This window comes from Amphiura filiformis, unplaced genomic scaffold (genome assembly GCF_039555335.1).
Source record: "Amphiura filiformis unplaced genomic scaffold, Afil_fr2py scaffold_255, whole genome shotgun sequence".
Lineage (NCBI taxonomy): Eukaryota > Metazoa > Echinodermata > Ophiuroidea > Amphilepidida > Amphiuridae > Amphiura > Amphiura filiformis.
Window position 1 is genome coordinate 46,158 of NW_027305719.1, and position 20,038 is coordinate 66,195.

At 35.0% G+C, this 20,038-nt stretch overlaps 1 protein-coding gene across 1 annotated transcript in view; it reads right to left on the bottom strand.

Moving 5' to 3' along the window:
- The window catches only part of LOC140145411 (PR domain zinc finger protein 13-like), a 47,825-nt gene extending 29,105 nt beyond the window's left edge, over window positions 1-18,720 (bottom strand). Inside the window, exons 1-3 of the mRNA XM_072167133.1 lie at window positions 18,391-18,720; window positions 7,255-7,374; window positions 7,092-7,212 (exon numbers count right to left, since the gene is read on the bottom strand). Of these exons, the coding sequence (XP_072023234.1) occupies window positions 7,092-7,212; window positions 7,255-7,374; window positions 18,391-18,720 (571 nt within the window). The remainder of the gene's footprint in view (window positions 1-7,091; window positions 7,213-7,254; window positions 7,375-18,390) is intronic.
- Between the last annotated feature and the right edge of the window lie 1,318 nt (window positions 18,721-20,038).

Sequence of the window (20,038 nt, forward strand, 5' to 3'; positions counted from 1 at the left end):
GTAGATAGCAACATGATGATATGTATAAACCATGATTCAATTCTATCTTCAATGATCTTAGGTAAACAATGTCAAATCGTCACGAGATCGTCATTGCTATCTTCAGTAGATAGCACAATCAAAATTTGCATGGTGATTATATAGCTATTGCACAATCACTGTTTTTAATTAATAATTCAGTTGATCATGAAAATCAGCACCGTACGGATAGTGTGTTAAATCAATTGACGCCGTACTTGACAATAATTACAAGCACCAGTTGAACATTTCATAAAAAAACAAATTATTAGAGGGATGAAAATGGAGATCCCAAGTTTTGCTCCAATTAAATAATGCAACAATATCACGTGTGTTTCATGTACCCCTATCACTGTACATCATGTTCACAACTCAAGAAGGGGGACATTGTTTTGATATTCATTGTTTCAGTAAAAGTTAAATACGAGAAAAACTACCCTGAACACGTGCGTTTCATGTACCCCTATCCCTGTACATCATGTTCACAACTCAAGAAGGGGGAACATATATACCTTACACACAATTGCGTTGCTTACAAAAAAATCTACCCAAAGTTAAAATAGCCATGTTAACATGGTTAAGGAGGTGGATGCGTTCAAATTAGTTAGCTTTTTGTTGTTTAATCAAACCTAGCATAACAATTCGAAATAGGAGCAATGACATACTGTGTTTGCGGCAGGCGTCGCCGGCGTTCATTTCATACGAACGGCGTTGTATGAATGGCCACCGCCCGGCGTGGTCTATCCGATCTGCAAAGGGAACATTTTCACCGCGCCATACTGTTAAATAAAACCCGTGTGGGAGAAACACATCCCGTTTACCAGATGACGACAGTGTAGAATGATATGACCTGCTGTCGAGGAAACTTGCAATAGTTTTCAAATTCATTTTGGTATTTTGTCCCGTTTTTGAAGAAAAAATGAGTGGTTACTTGAACCAAGCGTCTATAGCATTGAACCACGGGGCATTATACTATTGTGTTTCAGATTTTTCAGAGCGCAAATGATCTTAAAGCTTATTTCACGCATTTTGCTCATGTATAATTGGTTTGTAACATGGTTGATGTTGTAGATCATTTATGTTGTAAGCAGTATAATGTTCATTCATGTTAAACTTGAATGACTTTCGCTAGTATGCACATCGCATGCGCTCCTATAATATGACTTTAACATTGGCCTATGTACACCTATTTATGTCTCATCAATTAAGCGTAAAGTATACGCCGGTTGAAAACATGACTTTCGTTGAAACGTGTTAAAATCAAATTATGAATCCATCTTTTTTAAATCTATTCTTATCGACCAAATCAACCAACGAGCAGAATGTATGACGAAGTAATTGTTTTTGAATAATGAATTCACTTTTTATAAACTCCTGTCCCTGTCTCCCCTCTTTTGACTTCTTTCCACTCGCTCTTCTCCTCACCCTGACTCTCCTCCTGTCCCCATTTAACTACAATTTTAACTCTGGCTTTCCTCAACCTCGTCGCAGTTTAGCTCCATTCCGTTCGTTCTTTTTCTGTCTTTTCCTTTCATCTCCTCTCCTCCTTTCCGTACTTTTCCTTTCCGTTCCTTTCCTTTCATCAGTTCCTTTCCTTTAATTCCGTACCTTTCCTTTCCGTTCCGTTTCTTACTTTTCCGTTCCTGGCCGTTCCATTTCTTTCCTTTCCTTTCCGTTCCGTTCCTTTCCGTACCTTTCTTTTCATTTCCTTTCCTTTCCTTTTCTTTTCCTTTTTCTCCTATCCTCTTTTCTCCCCCAATATTTTTGGCATCCTCTTTTAGTTCCTTGCCAATTCTGTTCTCTTTTTAATTTTCACATTTTGTCAAGGCTTGACACAAAGTTTAAAACCCAACTGTTTGATTTCTATATAGTTCAAATCATCTATCTCTGTACCGGAATCCACGGGAAAATAGGGGAACATTGCACAAGCCCCCTTCGCCTCCCTTCCACCATCAATATAGTAAGAAAAATCACAAACCAACAATCTTGAGAACTTGGCTATTTCAGGTCAAAACACCAACCTACCTCACTTAGCACCTAATCAATCTTCTATATATATGTATATATATATATGACCGATACATAAAATTGACCTAATTTCCGTAAGTGTTTAATTGTTATTGGCCAAAATTTTAATACTATAAAAGGATATTATGGTACATAAAACTTGGTGAAAAAAGGAAAAACTCACAAAAGTTCAAACATCTGTGGCTGTTGACTTACACATTTAGTTAATTCTATTGAATTCTCTATGAATGGGGAAAAAGGTGTTATTCAGCTGAACTAACACTAGTCTAAAGCGACCAGCGATTGTATTTGACCAATGCGTAAAATTGTATTTTTCAAAGCAAAATGAAACGATCCCGCTGATTGGATAAATATAATCACCGCGTCGCTGTAGCGAATGTAGTATAAATCGCCTTTTAAATAGTTAATACCACTTTATACTTCTCGCTGGCTGGTAGCTATGATATAATGAATTGGTCCTTGTCGACTTTTCTATTGTATTCTCAAGTTTAAGGTGTTGAACATTGACCTATCCAAACAAACACAAAAGTGATCCTTCAAAATTGTACTCAAAAAAACCTTTTGAAAAGTGTTCAGAAGATTAAGCGAAATATTTACCGGGTTTTGTTCCATATTTGGTCAATTTTTAAGTATGTCAAACCAAACAGACAGGTATTGGCTTTTCTTATTCATATTATATCATTTTAATTGAAACACGTGTTTTCGAAAGTAAAAACAATAAAAAGCGGTTCCCTTTGTGAGTCGGTAACTTAAGGTTGTTGGGTCGAAGTCCTGGAAATCACCGTTGGCCATCTACGACTTAACAGTGCCATCAGTACCATATTTTTACATCATCGTCAAATTAAGGTGAATTGAAGACGAAAGTGGGTCACTTGGGAACAAAGTTGCGTGAGAATTGTGACATTTAGATAATGTTAAGATTTTTGATTTTTAAGGCAAGTCGGAGGGGCCATACTTTTCTCATGAACCCTGTTAGGACTGAAAGATCTTATTCACCCAGATTCCTATGGATTAATTTGGCTCTCATGTCAAACGGGATTGGATATACCAGCATGGAACTCCATCGGTGTGGACTTGGAGTCAATATATTAGAGTCACGCGGTAGCCGTGACCAGCAAGTTTTTAAAAAAAAGACTGATAAAGAAGACTAATAACAGATGCTCCCGCGAGACTATATTTACAGCTAACATTAAAACACTTGACTTCTATTGTTCGATGTTATTTTTCGCTGGGTACAAAATGTATCTAAAACCATGCTAAATGCTATTTACAGTCCCAGGTGTAATATCTTGACAACTCATTAATTCAAAAAGGGCCACCAATCCTATAGTCAATCATTGTTCGTAATAAACAAATATTTTTGCTTCCATTTCACGCGGTATTTCATAGCGAAAATTAGTGGCAAATCATACTGATCCAGAATTTTTAGACACTGCTACAGCTCTACCTGGTTATCACCTTCGCACTACTTTTTCAGATTCACTTCCAATTATACCCTAGCAATTTCTGAAATACCGTACATACAAATTCCGAACCCCATTCGCCAAAAAATCAAGTTTTTCACAATTCTTTTGTTCTTTTCGGACGACACATCAATTCATATAATAAATATTGTACATCGACACACTATTTCACAGCTGAGTCCCGTGGTGTAATGGTTAAGGCATTGAACTCCTAATCCGGGGACTCGAGTTCGAATTCCGAAGACCAACTTTTTTTTTCCATATCTTATTAAACAATAATTTTATTGTCATTAATCAAGGATAACACAATTTTAATCATCCAGTGCTATTATGATATTATTTTTTTTTATCAAAGCAAGATGTTTGATCAGGGATATTATTTATTGCATTAAGGGCCTATTTAAAAACAAACTATGTGCAGCCGCTAGCTGAACAAATAATAAATGAAATCTTTTTATTAATTTCTTTATTTATTTAAATCTGAATAACACAATATATCAGGTTACCAATATTTTTCTCATTTTTAGTTCTGTCCTACCACGGGGCGATTCGCATGATAATAGGACAATAAAACATGTGATATGTATGAATGGTTGTTGAATCGATCTAGAGACCTGTCCCTTTGTCATCTTCAACTATCGTAGAACTGTATTCCAACATGACTGTCATTTCAATTGTTATACCGTTCCGGTTGGTTTATTGTATACACTCTATAGGTGTGAAAAATTATTGTTCCACTAGTATGGAAGGCCAGCAGGGACAAAAACGTATCCAAAAAGATACAACCAAATATGGAAGACCATTAAAGTCATAGTTACGTAAAGACAAATTAGCAAAGCGGTAAAAATACCCAAATGCCTATTAAAAGGAGGGACTGTCCCCACCACAGACACACGGAACCCCCGATAGAGAGCAGGGCTTGAAGAATGAGGGAAATTAAAACCACAAACCGCGAAAGACCGCCAACAATCGCCGCTTAATAGGGATGTTAAACTAGATTGCCCTACGTGGTTACAGAGAACCACAAACCGCGAATTTTGGATATTCACCTAAATTGCCCCGCGGGGCTACAAAGAAGTATGGTTATCCAACAAGCTTAAACTATAAATTACCCACTCCCCTAGAGATCAGGGCTTGAAGAATGAGGGAAATTAAAAACCACAAATCGCGAAAGACCGCCAACAACCGCCGCTCAATAGGCATATCAAACTAGATTGCCCCGCAGGGCTACAAAGAACCGCAAACCGCGAAATATGGATATCCAACCAGTTTAAAAGACAAATTAGCCACCGATAGAGGCCAAGGCCTGAAAAATTAGAGAAATTAAAACCACAAACCGCGAAAGAACGTCAAAAACCGCCGCTCACTAGGGATATCCAACTAGATTGGCCCGCAGGGCTACAAAGTACCCCAAACCGCGAATTTGGATATCCAACAAATTAAAACCACAAACTGCGAAAGACCACCAACAACCGCCGCTCAATAGAGACATTCAGCTAGATTGCCCCGTAGGGCTTCAAAAACCACACACCGCGAAGTATAGTTATCCAACAAGCTTAAACTATAAACTATCCCCTGATAGAGGGTAGGGCATGAAGAATGAGGGAAATCAAAACCACAAACCGCGAAAGACCGCCAACAACCGCCGTTTAATAGGAAATTCAACTAGCTCTATAAATTTAAATAACTATCAACCGCGAAATTTGGATATCCAACTAAATTGCCCCGCAGGGCTACAAAGAACCACACACCGTGAAGTATAGTTATCCAACAAGCTTAAACTATAAATTAACCCCCGATAGAGGGTAGGGCATGAAGAATGAGGGAAATTAAAACTACAAACCGCAAAAGACCTCCAACAACTGCCGCTTAATAGGCAAATCCAACTAGATTGCCCCGCAGGGCTACAAAGAACTATCAACCGCGAAATTTGGATATCCAACTAGATTGCCCCGCAGGGCTACAAAAACCACAATCATGGTTGGCATGAAGAATGAGGGAAATTAAAACTACAAACCGCGAAAGACCGCCAACAACCGCCGCTTAATAGGGAAATCCAACTAGATTGCCTCGCAGGGCTACAAAGAACTATCAACAGCGAAATTTAGATATCCAACTAGATTGCCCCGCAGGGCTACAAAGAACCACACACCGTGAAGTATAGTTATCCAACAAGCTTAAACTATAAATTAACCCCCGATAGAGGGTAGGGCATGAAGAATGAGGGAAATTAAAACTACAAACCGCGAAAGACCGCCAACAACCGCCGCTTAATAGGGAAATCAACAAGATTGCCCTGCAGGGCTACAAAGAACTATCAACCGCGAAATTTGGATATCCAACTAGATTGCCCCGCAGGGCTACAAAAACAAACCACAATCATTAAAACATAATTATCTTGCTAAGTCGTGGCACTTAGAAGCTTCCGTAGTATAAGCCTTGCTACACACGCATTTCTCAGCTTCAATTTGAAGTAAATCGGACTGACTCTGTGTCTCGCTGGCATCGTCAACATTGGGTATGTGTTGTTCATATTTACATTTTCTTAGTTGCCTTGAATAATTGAAGTATATTAAAATGTATATGTATTCCTATTAACATTACAGTCACGCGGTAGCTGTGACCAGCAAGTTTTAAAAATAAACGGCTGATAGAGTTTTATTAAATTATTTACTGTCATAAATCAAGGATAACATATAATTTCAAACATCTATGTTTCGTTTTATTCGTTTTATGGAGTACTTCGTAACCCGATGACTTTCCAAACTTAGAGCTGCTTGGCTACATTCATAAAAAGAAATAAAATCCACCAAAAAACGTTGACAACGTAAAGAAAGCAGCAAGTTTAAAAAGCCCCCACCTCGGCTCACTTTTTGAAACTTGGTCCCATTTTGAATATCAACACCAAATCGGTGTTTTTAACGTTTAAACAATAGCATCATTGCCATTAACATGCCTACTTGTTGTTCGTTTAATTCAATCATTGATCATGACCTTAATAATTATTATAAAACAAAACATATATAGGATATTGGCCAAGAACAACATAATAACCTTTCTGATCGTTCCAGAATGCTAACAACTTAATATCGCATCGGCACATTAAAGATACATAACACTTAAGTTGATAATTATGACAAAGTTTAAATCAGTATCTTTTACAAATGGGACCAAGTTTCAAAAAGTGAGCCGAGGTGGGGGCTTTTTAAACTTGCTGCTTTCTTTACGTTGTCAACGTTTTTTGGTGGATATCATTTACCAAAAGGAAAACAGCGTGCATGGGATGAAATCGGGCCATCCCTCTTTAATATGGACGCTTTCAAATCTAAACCTTCTCCACATCGACCGCAGAAGACAAGTTCCATATTTTTATTAAAAATTCAAAAATTTCAGAATTGTAACTTTTCATGACCATATTTGGAATCAGCATTAAAAATGCAATAAAATGAGTACAAACAAGCCTAGTATTGGTACAGTGGTTCTTGAGATAGCTCTTGATATCTTGAGAAAATATCTCAGAACGTGGACGTTTTATGTTGAACATGCATGTTGAAGCCTATGGTCATTTTACGTATAGCTTACCTTTGAATCTATTGACGCTGATGGGAACACCTTCCTTATCTGCCAGTCTAGAAGAGTACCAAACCAGCAACTCTTCGCTTTTCATGACGGTCCTTGTTGTACGGAAAACAACAGTACTGGACTGTCCACAACGTGGACCACTCACGTCAACAGGAGCAGGGGCAGGGGAGATGTCGGCTTCCAAATTGTGTTCGTGATCTTTGCGGGAGGGGCTGACGAACCTCATCCAACGAGTTGCGTGGGCGTCTGGACCGCTTATGAGTCGACCTTCAACGAATTTTACCTGAGAAATGAGATTCAATAAAGACGGTGGTTAATGGTTTATAGACAATATATAGTCTGAATGTGAGGGGTCTTACGCTATTGGGAACTTCCCCCACTCTTGCGACACCACTATGTATTTAATAATGTTACCGTTGATTTGAGTAGTAATTTGTGATTTATAGTCGGTCAAATTTGTTTGTTTGCATATTTATGTAGTACACTCTTAGAAAAGTGGGTTCTATAGGGGTTCTTCATACAGGGCTGCTCAAGAGAAAAGATAGTAAGAAATGGCAAGAACCCCCCCCCCCCAAAAAAAAAAAGCTCTTTCTGGCATTTACAGACCTTTGCTCATGTCTAAAATGGTTCTTAATGACCTTTGCAGAACCATTTGTAGTTCATCGTAAAATTATTTTAAGGTTCTTCATACAAGGCAGCTTTCTAGGTTTTATACTCACAATGGCATCATTTTAGTGGCATAGTTCAATAACCGTAATTAAACAATCATAGTACAAAATTTGACCTCAGATTCCAGTGTATGAGTTTTTTTATACTCAAATTTTCAAAGGTCATTCAATGAATGTACAAATGTATTGGGGTTAAAGAACTGTGCCCTGATGAGCATGTTGTGGAACACAGTGAATGTAACCAACATCATCATGCAGCTTTTTATTCAAAGTACAAGGTGTCTCATAAAAAGGTTACATGTAGAAAATGAACCGCATTTTGTGATGGTATAACAAAACAATGTCATTTTTTCAGATGTTATCTATGAATCCTTCCTGTAACTGTCTGCCAAGTATCAATTCCGTATCTTAAAAGCAACTTAACTTATGAGCGCAAGATGACAGGGGTGTCAAGAGTGGCTAACCATCAAAATATCGCACAGCGAAAGTTGAATACAAGCACATCTTTGTTTTCAAATTTCTTCTTTTATGTTTCTCTTGTTTTTCATTGTTGAACTTAATGCACAAAAGAAACAAATTGAAAGATTAAATATTGTACATTGAAAATAAATCAGTTTTAGAACTTTTTGACTCTTGGTGGTAGAAAATAAAGGAAGGTGGTCATTAGAGAAGAACACGTTTTTAGTGAAAGTTCTGCACGCTGTACCTCCTGTCATCAACATAGTGAAATGAATAATCTTTTGCATTTAGGCCTTGTTTGGATTTTGATGACTTGAAATAGCTGATGTTTGTTTTTACATTTCTGACTGAACTCTTGAAATAAAACTGAAGTTTTACTCTTGTTTATCGGAATAAAATACTGCATCTACCATGCTATAGCTGGGCCTACTCAAGTGCCCCGCCAAATGCACGGCGGATGTAACATCCGAGAGATGCATTATGTCTTGCATTATGTCACGTAAAGAGCTTGCTCAGGAATGCGTGGAATGCGTACAAGTACGTAGGCTGTGAACTTGACATTCACAGGGGTGCTAGTAGAGGGTACATAGATTAAAAGGATATTTATATTTGTTAACATTAACTTAGTTTATTTTCAAAAATCTACATGTAACCATTTTTTGGGACACCCGGTATGTCTAAACGAAGTGGTTCCTTTTATTTTTGCATTGCAACATTTTCTGAAACTCAGCAATCATATAAATATATACCATCGAAAGCTATCTTCAGTAGATAGCAATAAATATTATTTACTTATTTAATTACACATTTTCGTTATTCTGTGTTTAATAATGTGTTGTATTCTTTTCGCACACTATAATAGTAACTAGTTTAAATTGAAAATAAAATAAAAATTGAATCATGCTCTTTGTAATACTATTTTTTTAAACGAATAGAGTTCTCACAATGTCACAATAGCGATACATTTTTATGGCCCCATTTTAGCAATTTTCACAATCCCTTTTTTGTCGCCAAAGTGGGTAATAATCTTGCGTTTTCACAATACACATGTTAGACATTTTGATATAACAACGACTACCAATTACACATAAAAATACCTTTTTTATATAAATGACAAATAATAATTTCTCAAATCTTTCCATAAACAAAGGTTGTAATATCAGAGAACAGATACAGATTAGCGCTAAATCCTTTAATCCACAAATCTGATAATCATATAAAAGAATGCTCAAATCCGACTATCATTTGTTGTAAATAAATCTATAAAAATATAAACTATAAGAATATCTTATTCAGATATCCGAGAAAGAATTCAATGAAATAAAATCGATGTTTGATTAATCATGGTATAAATTCGACATTAAAAAGTATAAACACGCAACTTTTAAGTATAAAATCTGGTATTTTGTCAATATGGAGGGCAATGGGTTTAGTATAATCTTAAGGTTTGGTTAGGGGCTTATTCATGGTATTGTACATGTTTTCTATACATTTTGATGCAGGTTTAGTGAAGGTGTAACACTGGTATTTTGAGACTAGTCCAGTTTTATTGCTAGTTTGTGGTATAATCCTCGATTCCCAAGGCAAGACTTTTTTTTTTTATTTCATTTTCTTTAAATATGTTTGACAACTTTTGCTGACTTTGTATATTGCCGATGTATAGTGAGACTTGTGGGTTTTCGTTTTAAATGTTATGGTATTTTGTTAACATCGGACTATATTATATGAATAATTCTAGCCTTGCACATAATCCTTAACCTAATTTTAACCCTAAAACTATACCAGGGCAGATATTTAAGCATGAGCGAATAGCGAAAGTTTTCTGTAGTAAAACAAATCTGACCAACGCCCTCTTAGAAAAAAAGGTTCTAAACCGTAAAACAAACCTAAAAAGGTTCTTGAGTTGTCCTCTATGTGGAATCTTAAAATGGTTTTATGAAGACGGTTTTCTGAAATAGTTCTTTAAAAGACTATAACGAACCATTTGAGAGCTGAAGAAGGTTATGAAAATGCCAGAAAGGACCATTTATGAGGTTCTTTCATTTTTCTAGTCCCTGTAGAACCTAAAGAGTACTTGTTAGTATGGCTGTTCATTGCACTTGAAGGTTGTTTGAAACAAATTGAAAATTAAAATATGTATGAAAAGATGTTGTCATTTTTGAGAACAGACAAACAAAGAAATTACCCGTACGTTCAGTTGAGCTGAATTATGATGGTTCACTTGTTACCCTCATAAGGAGGGCGCACCTCAGCATGAAGTAAGACGGCGGATGACATGATCGCGCCGGCAACTCGTGAAACCGCCTGGCCGTATGGCATTTTCCATAATATACTCGGTTAGTTTTGTGGGGTTCATTATCGAACCCCAACGGTTTTAGCTTGTATTTATATTATTTATCAACATATGCCTATTTGTTTGTGATATTTCAAGCGTTTTAAAATTTCAAAATAATCCCATTCAATTACACGGTTGACGATGAAAATTTACTGAATTTAGGGACTGCACGTCATACACCACCTGTAAGACACTTTACTTCCCGGATGACGACATTTCCACGAACCAGAGCACGAAGATTCTTGCAAATCCCGGAACTCTCAAGTTGACACTCTTAAACCCTTTTAAAACTTACTTTATCATTTATTCGAGTTGCACATTGTATGCGAGTAAGTAACAAATTTGACTTCATAAACTAAGCACACCAATGATAATGAAGACCAAAAATGACAATGGTAACACTTTTCCAGCCACATCTTTTACTCGGTTAAAATTCCGAACTTGACCAAACTCACAGTTAAACAGACACGACTTAACACGTGCAATAACCTATTTATTTACCAAAAATAGCGCTAATTTAGTTATTTCTACCAAGCAATGGTAACTAAATCACACGATATTGTCATTTTGACCGCATGACAATTCAAGTTAAAACATGCTTGAAGCGGCATCGTTGACGCACGAGCTCGCCTGTCTCTCCCCGTATAAAAACCCTCCTCGCTCCCGCTAGTCCAATAGCATTTAAAATTCCCCTTCAGGGCTCGGCAGTCGCTAGGTTTTGTTACTATACATGGGTATCTGATTAAAGTGCAGTGGTGTTAATGGTATAATAGAAAAACAAAAGTTGAGGAAATTATCAATGGTAACAAAAATATTTGTCCGGCCAACCCTGGACCTCCTATGACACGCCTGGACATAATAAGTGACCCGTGTCTGAGCGGTGTTGGTCATTCACCGAGTGATATTGATACATTACCACAAATGGCATATAAACGAAAGTGAACCAAAAATTAATAAGTATTCTGATTACAAACTTTTAATGAAATTAGTTAGATTTCCGAGTTAATAAGCGGGTGGAAGGTTTCGAGTTATTGAAATATCGTTAAAATGAATTTGTAAGTGGGATAGCATCTGTGGATTTTGATTATTTTCTTTTAATAACATAATATCAATAACGTATTAATTTCATACTATTTTTATATCAATTAATGCTGATTTGTGGATTGAATTGGGCGAAAATGTATCTGATTACATGAGTTAAATTCCACTCTGTTTTGCCTTATTCTAAATGCCCTTATAATTATAACGACTCCAGATTCCAGAAAAATACTAAAAGTAGCGTTTGTTTAATTGCTGTTTTTTTTCAATTAAAAATATTATCATCTTTGCAAAATAAAGCTATATAGTAGCAGCTCAATCTTAATCCTTTAGATGGATCTAACTGTCAATAAATGTCAAATTTTAATATTCAGCCAATTTTGAGAAATTCAGTTTTACTTTTTAGTGCGATACGGTTTGTACATTACTGAAAACGCATGCACCATAATCATGAACAGGACTAAACGAAGACTGCTGTCTACTGAAGATAGCTTATCCACGTATGTGTTGAAACAACACTCAGCTACTAAATCGTTCGATGTTGCATTTTCCCATGATATTTCTGAATGAGGATTCGAATATTTTAACTGATATACTGTTGTTTAAGAAAAAGTTTATTTTCCCATGAAATGGCATGACTTCATAAAAGCGATTAAAAAAACATCGACGCATTTGAATAATTTCTTTTCTCAAACATGTCAAAAAGGGACAAACATTTGGCTCATTTAAGTATCTTACAAGAAAGTTGCATTTTCCCAAGAAATGCCTTCATAAAAGGGATTAAACAGATTCAAACTTGAATTATTTTTTCTGTTCTCATATTGTGACATACATTTAGGTCGCGCAGAAATCGGTTTTATTGATGGTCTATTTCGAGTGTGCCACGTGTTCTATAAACCCAATAAAATACACAAACGCACAAATCCAACATATTTTTCTACCAATTTTCTTGTCATCTAATCCATCTAACAAATGTCTTTGAATAACATTTTATCAGGAAAAGTTTTTAAGCTGAACTATTTAACCCTCTCCATGCGTAAGTGGAATAACTAGCAAGACCTAGCCTATACAAAAAGCAGACGATGTAGCCTATATTTATATTCAGATTTTTTTTATTTTTTTTTATTATGGTTCTTAATAATTTTAGGTTTTGTGGTCAGATTAAAAAAACATATACAAACGCTTTCAAGTGATCACACATAGGTTGGGTTTAGTTAAGTTATAGTTGAGTTACACACCATTTTCCACGAAGTACAAAAATAGTAAAGCTTAGGAGTGTTTGTAAGCAGAAAATTTAAGAAAAATCCTTTTAGTTGTAAAGTGTTGAGCCACGTGTGTGTGAGGTCATGTTTAACTACGCCTTGATTTCCTAAACAAACATGGTTTTTAACAGCGCGTGAAACACAGTATGTGTTTTTTCAACAAAAAGAATAGATTTCTGTATTTGCAACGAGATTTATTACCTAGTTTCCATTTCATGTTGCATTTGGCCTCTGTGCGCTGTGGCCTTAGAAAAATTAACCCTAAAAGCGCGCCAAAATAACCCAACAAAATATTACACCTACAATTTTTTTTAATTTTTGAAATTTTAACCGCCATATTTGAAAACTACATGAAAAATGCATTCAAACTAGTACAAACATGCCTAGTATTGGTTCAGGGAATGTTGAGACAAGTCGTGTGATTTTACTTGAAAAATTTCAAAATCCATTGAATTCGGGGACGATTGAACATAATCGGAGGCGCGTGTTATGTATTAAAAATAATCACCAAGGATGTTGTTCCTACCACCAGTTCACAGCCAAGAGGGCACTTTGAATTCTCTCCCACGGTTAGCTTAGTGTTGCACAATTGAAGAAAATTAACTGAGAATAAAAGAATTGAAAGTTGCAATTGTTGAAATTATTGTAGCCGCTTATTATTGTTGTTGTGCAATTGTTGAAACAATTTTTGTTCGTTTTATGTTAAGGCCTCGAGGAAATATATTAGATATAATTACTGCAGCATACCGTTATGTTTGTATATGCAATTTTTGTAACAATGATAGTAATTGTGGCGATATATCACAATTGTATTAATTGTAGAATTGTATGAGATGGCATGCGTATGGGTGACATGATTGAATGCTATCTTCAGTAGATAGCCTAAGTGCGAGAGGGCAACATGTTTGAATGACATGTGATTCTAAATTGATTGCGGTTAAGGCTTTGTGTTAGCCCTGTCATTTATACGTTTTAATATTTTAAATAACGTTTGTCTTGCTTTGTTGAGACCATTTTTTAAATAATTGTGTGCAACAAGTATAGTGTGGGACAACAACAAAAATGGTGCAACTTTGTTTTTATGCATGTATATTAGTGTGAAATTGTTGATCGTTAAATTGTTATAAAGTATTTATTTATATATTTATTTATTTATTTATTTATTTATTTATTTATTTATTTATTTATTCATTGATTGATTGATTGATTGATTGATTGATTGATTGATTGATTGATTTATCTACATATTGATCTACTTGTTCATCTAATTATCTAACTACTAATTTATCTAATTATTTATCTAATTATTTATCTAATTATTTATCTAATTATTTATCTAATTATTTATCTAATTATTTATCTAATTATTTATCTACTTATTTATCTACTTATTTATCTACTTATTTATCTACTTATTGATCTACTTTATTATTATTTATTATTAGTATTAAAAACTTTAATTTGGATTAACTCAGTATAACATTGGATGTACCCGATTGCTATCTGCAGTAGATAGCAAAAAACGTACGATTATTGTACATTTGGATGAGTGTATTTTTAAGGTATTCCGATAATAAATGACAATAAAACAAAAGCACATATAAATGCAACTTTAACCTTGCTATTATATTTTAGATACTAAGAGGCCCCAAGGAAAAATATTAACAGATTAAACTGGACATATTAACATGGTTAATAGAGCGTAAAAAATGTGATTTAATATAATTATAGACCATCGTTTATATTATAATGTTAATGATCGTATGTGCATAAATATAATGATCCGCCATCAATACCATTTAATAGGTCTCGCCTGCATAAAAAGAATCAAATTCAATAATAAACTGTACCTCAATCAATGTGCGAAAGGAAAAAACCACACAAACTACTGTCAAAAATAGATAATTAATTTTGGCAATAACATCTCTTTTTTCAACCGGCATGAAAAGATTCATTTAATGTGTATTCTATCGTATTTAAAGCTCCGCGTTAATGCGTGAAACACCAGCCGATACATCTGACGGGTTCCCATCGTTTAACCATTTCACGAGTGCCGCTTATTAGACCAGATTCCAAAATTAGATATTATTTATTTTATTTATTTTGGATTTGTAAATTTCACTATGCGTTGCATTAAGGGGGTACTACACCCTTCGATAAATTTGTGACTATTTTAGCACTTTTCTTAAAAAACAATAACACACTGGTAACAAAGTTACATATATTATTGGGGCAAGAAATCCAATTACTACACTGAAATTTCAGTGACTCAAGACAAGCAGTTCGTTATTTATGATAAGAAATGAGGTACCGCTATGATGTACCTCATTTCCTATCATATATACTGAACCGCTTGTCTTGAGTCACTGAAATTTCAGTGTAGTAATTGGATTCCTTGCCCCAATAATATAGGCCTACATAACTTTTGTCACCAGTGTGTTTTTAGTTTTTGAGAAAAATACAAATACAGTCACAAATTTACCACCGGGGTGTAGTACCCCCTTAAGGTAACATAAATGAATACAGAAATTTATAGTATTATTGTAATATTAACAGTTCTTGGGATAAAGTTGGATCTTTTTATTTTTATAAAAGGCTATAACCTTTTATATTGAGTTTGGGGACATAATGAGTGAAAAAAAATATCAATATGATTATGAAATCTGAGTATATCAATCAATAGATGCATTATATAAACAATCATGTTTAACGGATCTAAGCTATAAGGGGCTAATTAAACAAAAGTCTAAGTTATAATATATGCAAATCAGTGGAAAAGATTTTATTTTTATTGTTAATATTCTATCAAAACCATGCATGAGTTAAAAATGAACTACATGTATTACAAATATCTAAACATTGATAAATCAACGCGTCATCGATGCGCCCTGAAGTTTATGGGTATGATTAACTTTAAAAATCCAATTGAACGGTCTGTACAAGCAGTAATAAGGTGATACTGCTCATTTCAACGAATTTTATTTCAAAAATGTATGGGTTTTTTTTAAGAATGTTGTTCTCCTATACGTCTTACAACTTCAAAATTCAATTAGAATATTTCAGCTCTTTTCGATTTTTTCTTTTTTGAACATTAATTACATTTTAAAGATTATTATTGTAAAAACAACGGCATTAACTATAACTTTAGCACTTTTAAAATCAACACGAAAGCAAGAAAATGTATGCTACCTAATTTGAAACAAACTAATCAAGCAGAGCCTTTAAAATGGCAATATTAATAAACTACAAAGTTTCACGGTTTAATTCCACTAAATATATCGTTGCTTTGGTTATTACTTTATGTAAATAAGCCCAATATTTTCAAATTAATCACATATTCATTTCGCGAGGTTCAAAAGACAGTAAAAACCGCAGCAACTAAAACGTCCTAATTGTGTTAAAACCTGTTGATTTTCCGATTATGACAAATTTGGGCTTTTCAAATTGAAACTCATACTCCCCCTACGGAAGACATGACCTTAATCTCCCACAAAGGAAGTGTAGATATCTAATGCCGTCACCCATTCAGGTAAACCCCATTTGAAAATCACACTCCCTGTGTGGAAGATTAAGGTCGCGGCTTTCTTAGGGGTGTAATGATTTCAAATAGAATAGCCCAACTGGACGGTGATTAATAGAAGCGGCAAAGATTTATTGTTTGCGTCCGCAGAAAAGGGTCGTTTAATTACACCCCAGGGGTCAACGCTTCACTGGTTTCATCGGTTCTTAACTTGTAACAGTAAAAATATAACACAATAAGTATAAAATCAACAAAATATAATGAAATTTGCATTATTTTTTAATAAATATAAGCGGTTTAATTATAAATTTCAAATCAATATAAAACGTGCATTGAAATGAGTACAAACATGCATAGTATTGGTTCAATGTTATATCAAATATGGGTTAAATGTTTTGAGGATATTTGGGGTTGATTGCCCGGTAAACGTAGCTATAATTGAGTCATTAATTTGTTACGCTTTATAAGGCCGCGTGTTGGTGTCACTTCAAATATCTGTGCTCACTTTTTGAGGCTTTTGCGACAACAAACTGAATCATCTCACACTTCCATTAAAAGTGCAACAGTCGTCGTTTTGACACCGATTTTATAGAAGAAAAACACCTACATGTCAATAAGTAGAGTTTCTTATTTTGTACTAAAATGCTGCAATTTTTAAGATTGAGATTTAAACGATAAATTGAAGACAACAAAGTAAGTTTCAGACCCGTGTTTCTTGCTATCTTCAGTAGATAGCAAGTAAAAACATTATATAGAATGTGCCTTAAATATAGCGGGCGCTCTATAAATGGCCTTAATATTCATACAGAGGGTATCACAAAAGAGCTACATACAAAAGGTACTATATATATATTAAGTGTTACCATGGTTACTGTGCGTTATTTGACGTTATGTCATGTTATGATGGTATGTTACGTTGCTGGAAGTAAGAAATAATGACCCCATTTCATTGTGTTTTTTATGTTATCTTCAGAAGATAGCAAACGAATGCATGAAGAATTGACTACTTACAGCGCTATTATTACAGATTAAAGAATGTAGGAATGAAGAAAGAAGAAATGAAAGAAAGAAAGAAAGAAAGAAAGAAAGAAAGAAAGAAAGAAAGAAAGAAAGAAAGAAAGAAAGAAAGAAAGAAAGAAAGAAAGAAAGAAAGAAAGAAAGAAAGAAAGAAAGAAAGAAAGAAAGAAAGAAAGAAAGAAAGAAAGAAAGAAAGAAAGAAAGAAAGAAAGAAAGAAAGAAAGAAAGAAAGAAAGAAAGAAAGAAAGAAAGAAAGAAAGAAAGAAAGAAAGAAAGAAAGAAAGAAAGAAGGAAGGAAGGAAAGAAAGAAAGAACTTCAATGAAGGAGGGAGGTAGGGAAGGGAAGGGAAGATATAAAAGAGAGAAGGAAAGTCGGTGAGTGTAACTAATATACTCTGCAAAAAAGTGTGTAGACTTTCAAAACTTTTGTAAACACTTTGTTTGTAATCGATTTGTAAACATGCTAAAATGCTAAACATTTGATTTACTTGCCGATTAAAAAACGTCCTGAATCTATAAACTCATTTTTGGCATTGTATAATTTCAATTAAAAAACAAATTCCCATTTGGCACTGGTCCCTGTTTGTAGAGCATCATACTCGTAACCTGAAGGTTCCGGGTTCAATCCTGGGTAAAGATGGTTAATAAAACCTTCACCTTCATTTTATGTTGGATCAACATTAACCAACGCTGGTTCCAATATCAACAGTCTTAATTATTAAGTAAACAATTAACCAGAAATTATGGGTTAAAGATTTTCAAATAATATTATAAACAATCTTTGAGATTGGCAAATCTTAACCTTAAGTTGGTTAAATTTTACCAAGAAATTTAGATTGATGTTGATATTTGACTCTCTTTCTTTTACAATGTTTATCCTCTGCATGGCTACCAGTTTTATATGTAATAAAAAACAAGTTCATTTTAATAAATAACATAAAAATATTAAAACAAAATAGACCAAAAAAGCAAAAACAAACCCAATAAAATTCGGACTTACCTCTAACATATATGGCGTGGCCCTGTGATCCCTCATTCCATTTCCCAAAGTAAATTCGCCTTCATAAGGACCGAATGTTACACCGGCAGGTATATCAGTAGATGTCCAAACACCAGTCTCGATCTCAGACGATGATGATCCTCTCCCAGCCCTACCGGTGGTCTGCGATGGGCTTACTGACCTCGCTTGTGGACGAGTCGAAGGTGGTGAAAGATGTTGCTGCTGATGATGATGTAAAGATGAGCGAGAGTCAATGAAAGAAGATGAAGGAAGCTGCTGATGAAGTTGCTGATGAAGCTGCTGATGATGTAAGATGGGTGGTTGAAGCATGATTATATTTACTAACCCACCAGTGGGCAGTTGCTGTTACTTAAAGTTGCGGGTGCTATCTTTGCAGAAGCCACCGTTACCAGGAAGCTTATCCAGGAATACCACCAGAAGTTAACTTGGTAGCTACCACCGTGCGCTTCCAGCTCGCTGCAACCAACAACCATGAACTACCAAACTCAATTAGTGAGCATAGAGAAACGGACACAGGTTTTATCCCGGCTTAAAAAATCATCACCATAATCAGTGTCATTACCAAATAGCATTGATATTGAATATATCGGCTAAACTCTAACACACACGGGTGAGAAATTTTTAGTCTTTAACAGCTGGGAGCCACCACTGCTCAACAAAGACCGGTGGTTTTCCGAGTCGAGTTTTATCAAACTGGTGTAATGATGCACGTATGCGATGTAACTTGTTGCTGCTTGTACGCATGCGCGCGGTTAAATGGAAGATAAATCGCAAAGTTAAGATTTGAACCACACCTACATTTTGCGACAGTCTGGTTTAGTCAAAAATAAACCTCCAATTATGCTTAACTTTCTAAAATAAACCTACCATAAACGGTGATAGCTGCGATAAGATGTGCATACAAAAGATTTTGAACTATTATATGATTTGTTTGGCGTAAATCGAACAAACTGTGCACACATCACAATAAATGAAATCAAATATACGATTTTTATGTAAATAAAATGGAAAAGATGATTTGCGTATATGAAATCTTTTGACGGTTTGGCGAGTTTAAAGCACAGTCCCATATGTTGCTCGATGGTAAGAATAGCAACTCCCCAGTGTGTTAAGTCTACTCGCTGGCACGCGAAGCCGTGATCCAATTTTTTTTCTGACAAAACAGATTTCCTTTTTTCTTTTAACCAAGCAAAACTTATTCAATTGTCGTTGCTTTTGTAAGTCGATGTAAAATTTTCTTTTTTTAAGAAAAAGATCTGATTTTTTGTTGATTTTGGACTGCGGGTTTAAGTATGGTCAATCGTGGATAGTTGAGTTTTGTTGTTAAGAGTGACTAGTATGTTATTAACACCAGTAACGACTTCAAAGTGGTGCGTGTAAAAATCAAGTCAGACTTCAGAAAAACATAGAATGGTGTGTTTTGACTGCATGAAAAGATGATATGACATGGGTCACATGACTAGGTTTGACCACACTACCTCACTTTCTTGAAGAAGTACCACGGGTATGGGACGAAATATAAAGTAAGTCAGGATTATTGATTGAGAAAACTGTTTAAATATCTGTGTAAAAAAGACACATTCTTGTGAAGCAACAATCCCACGCGAAATGCTTGGGACAGTTTGTT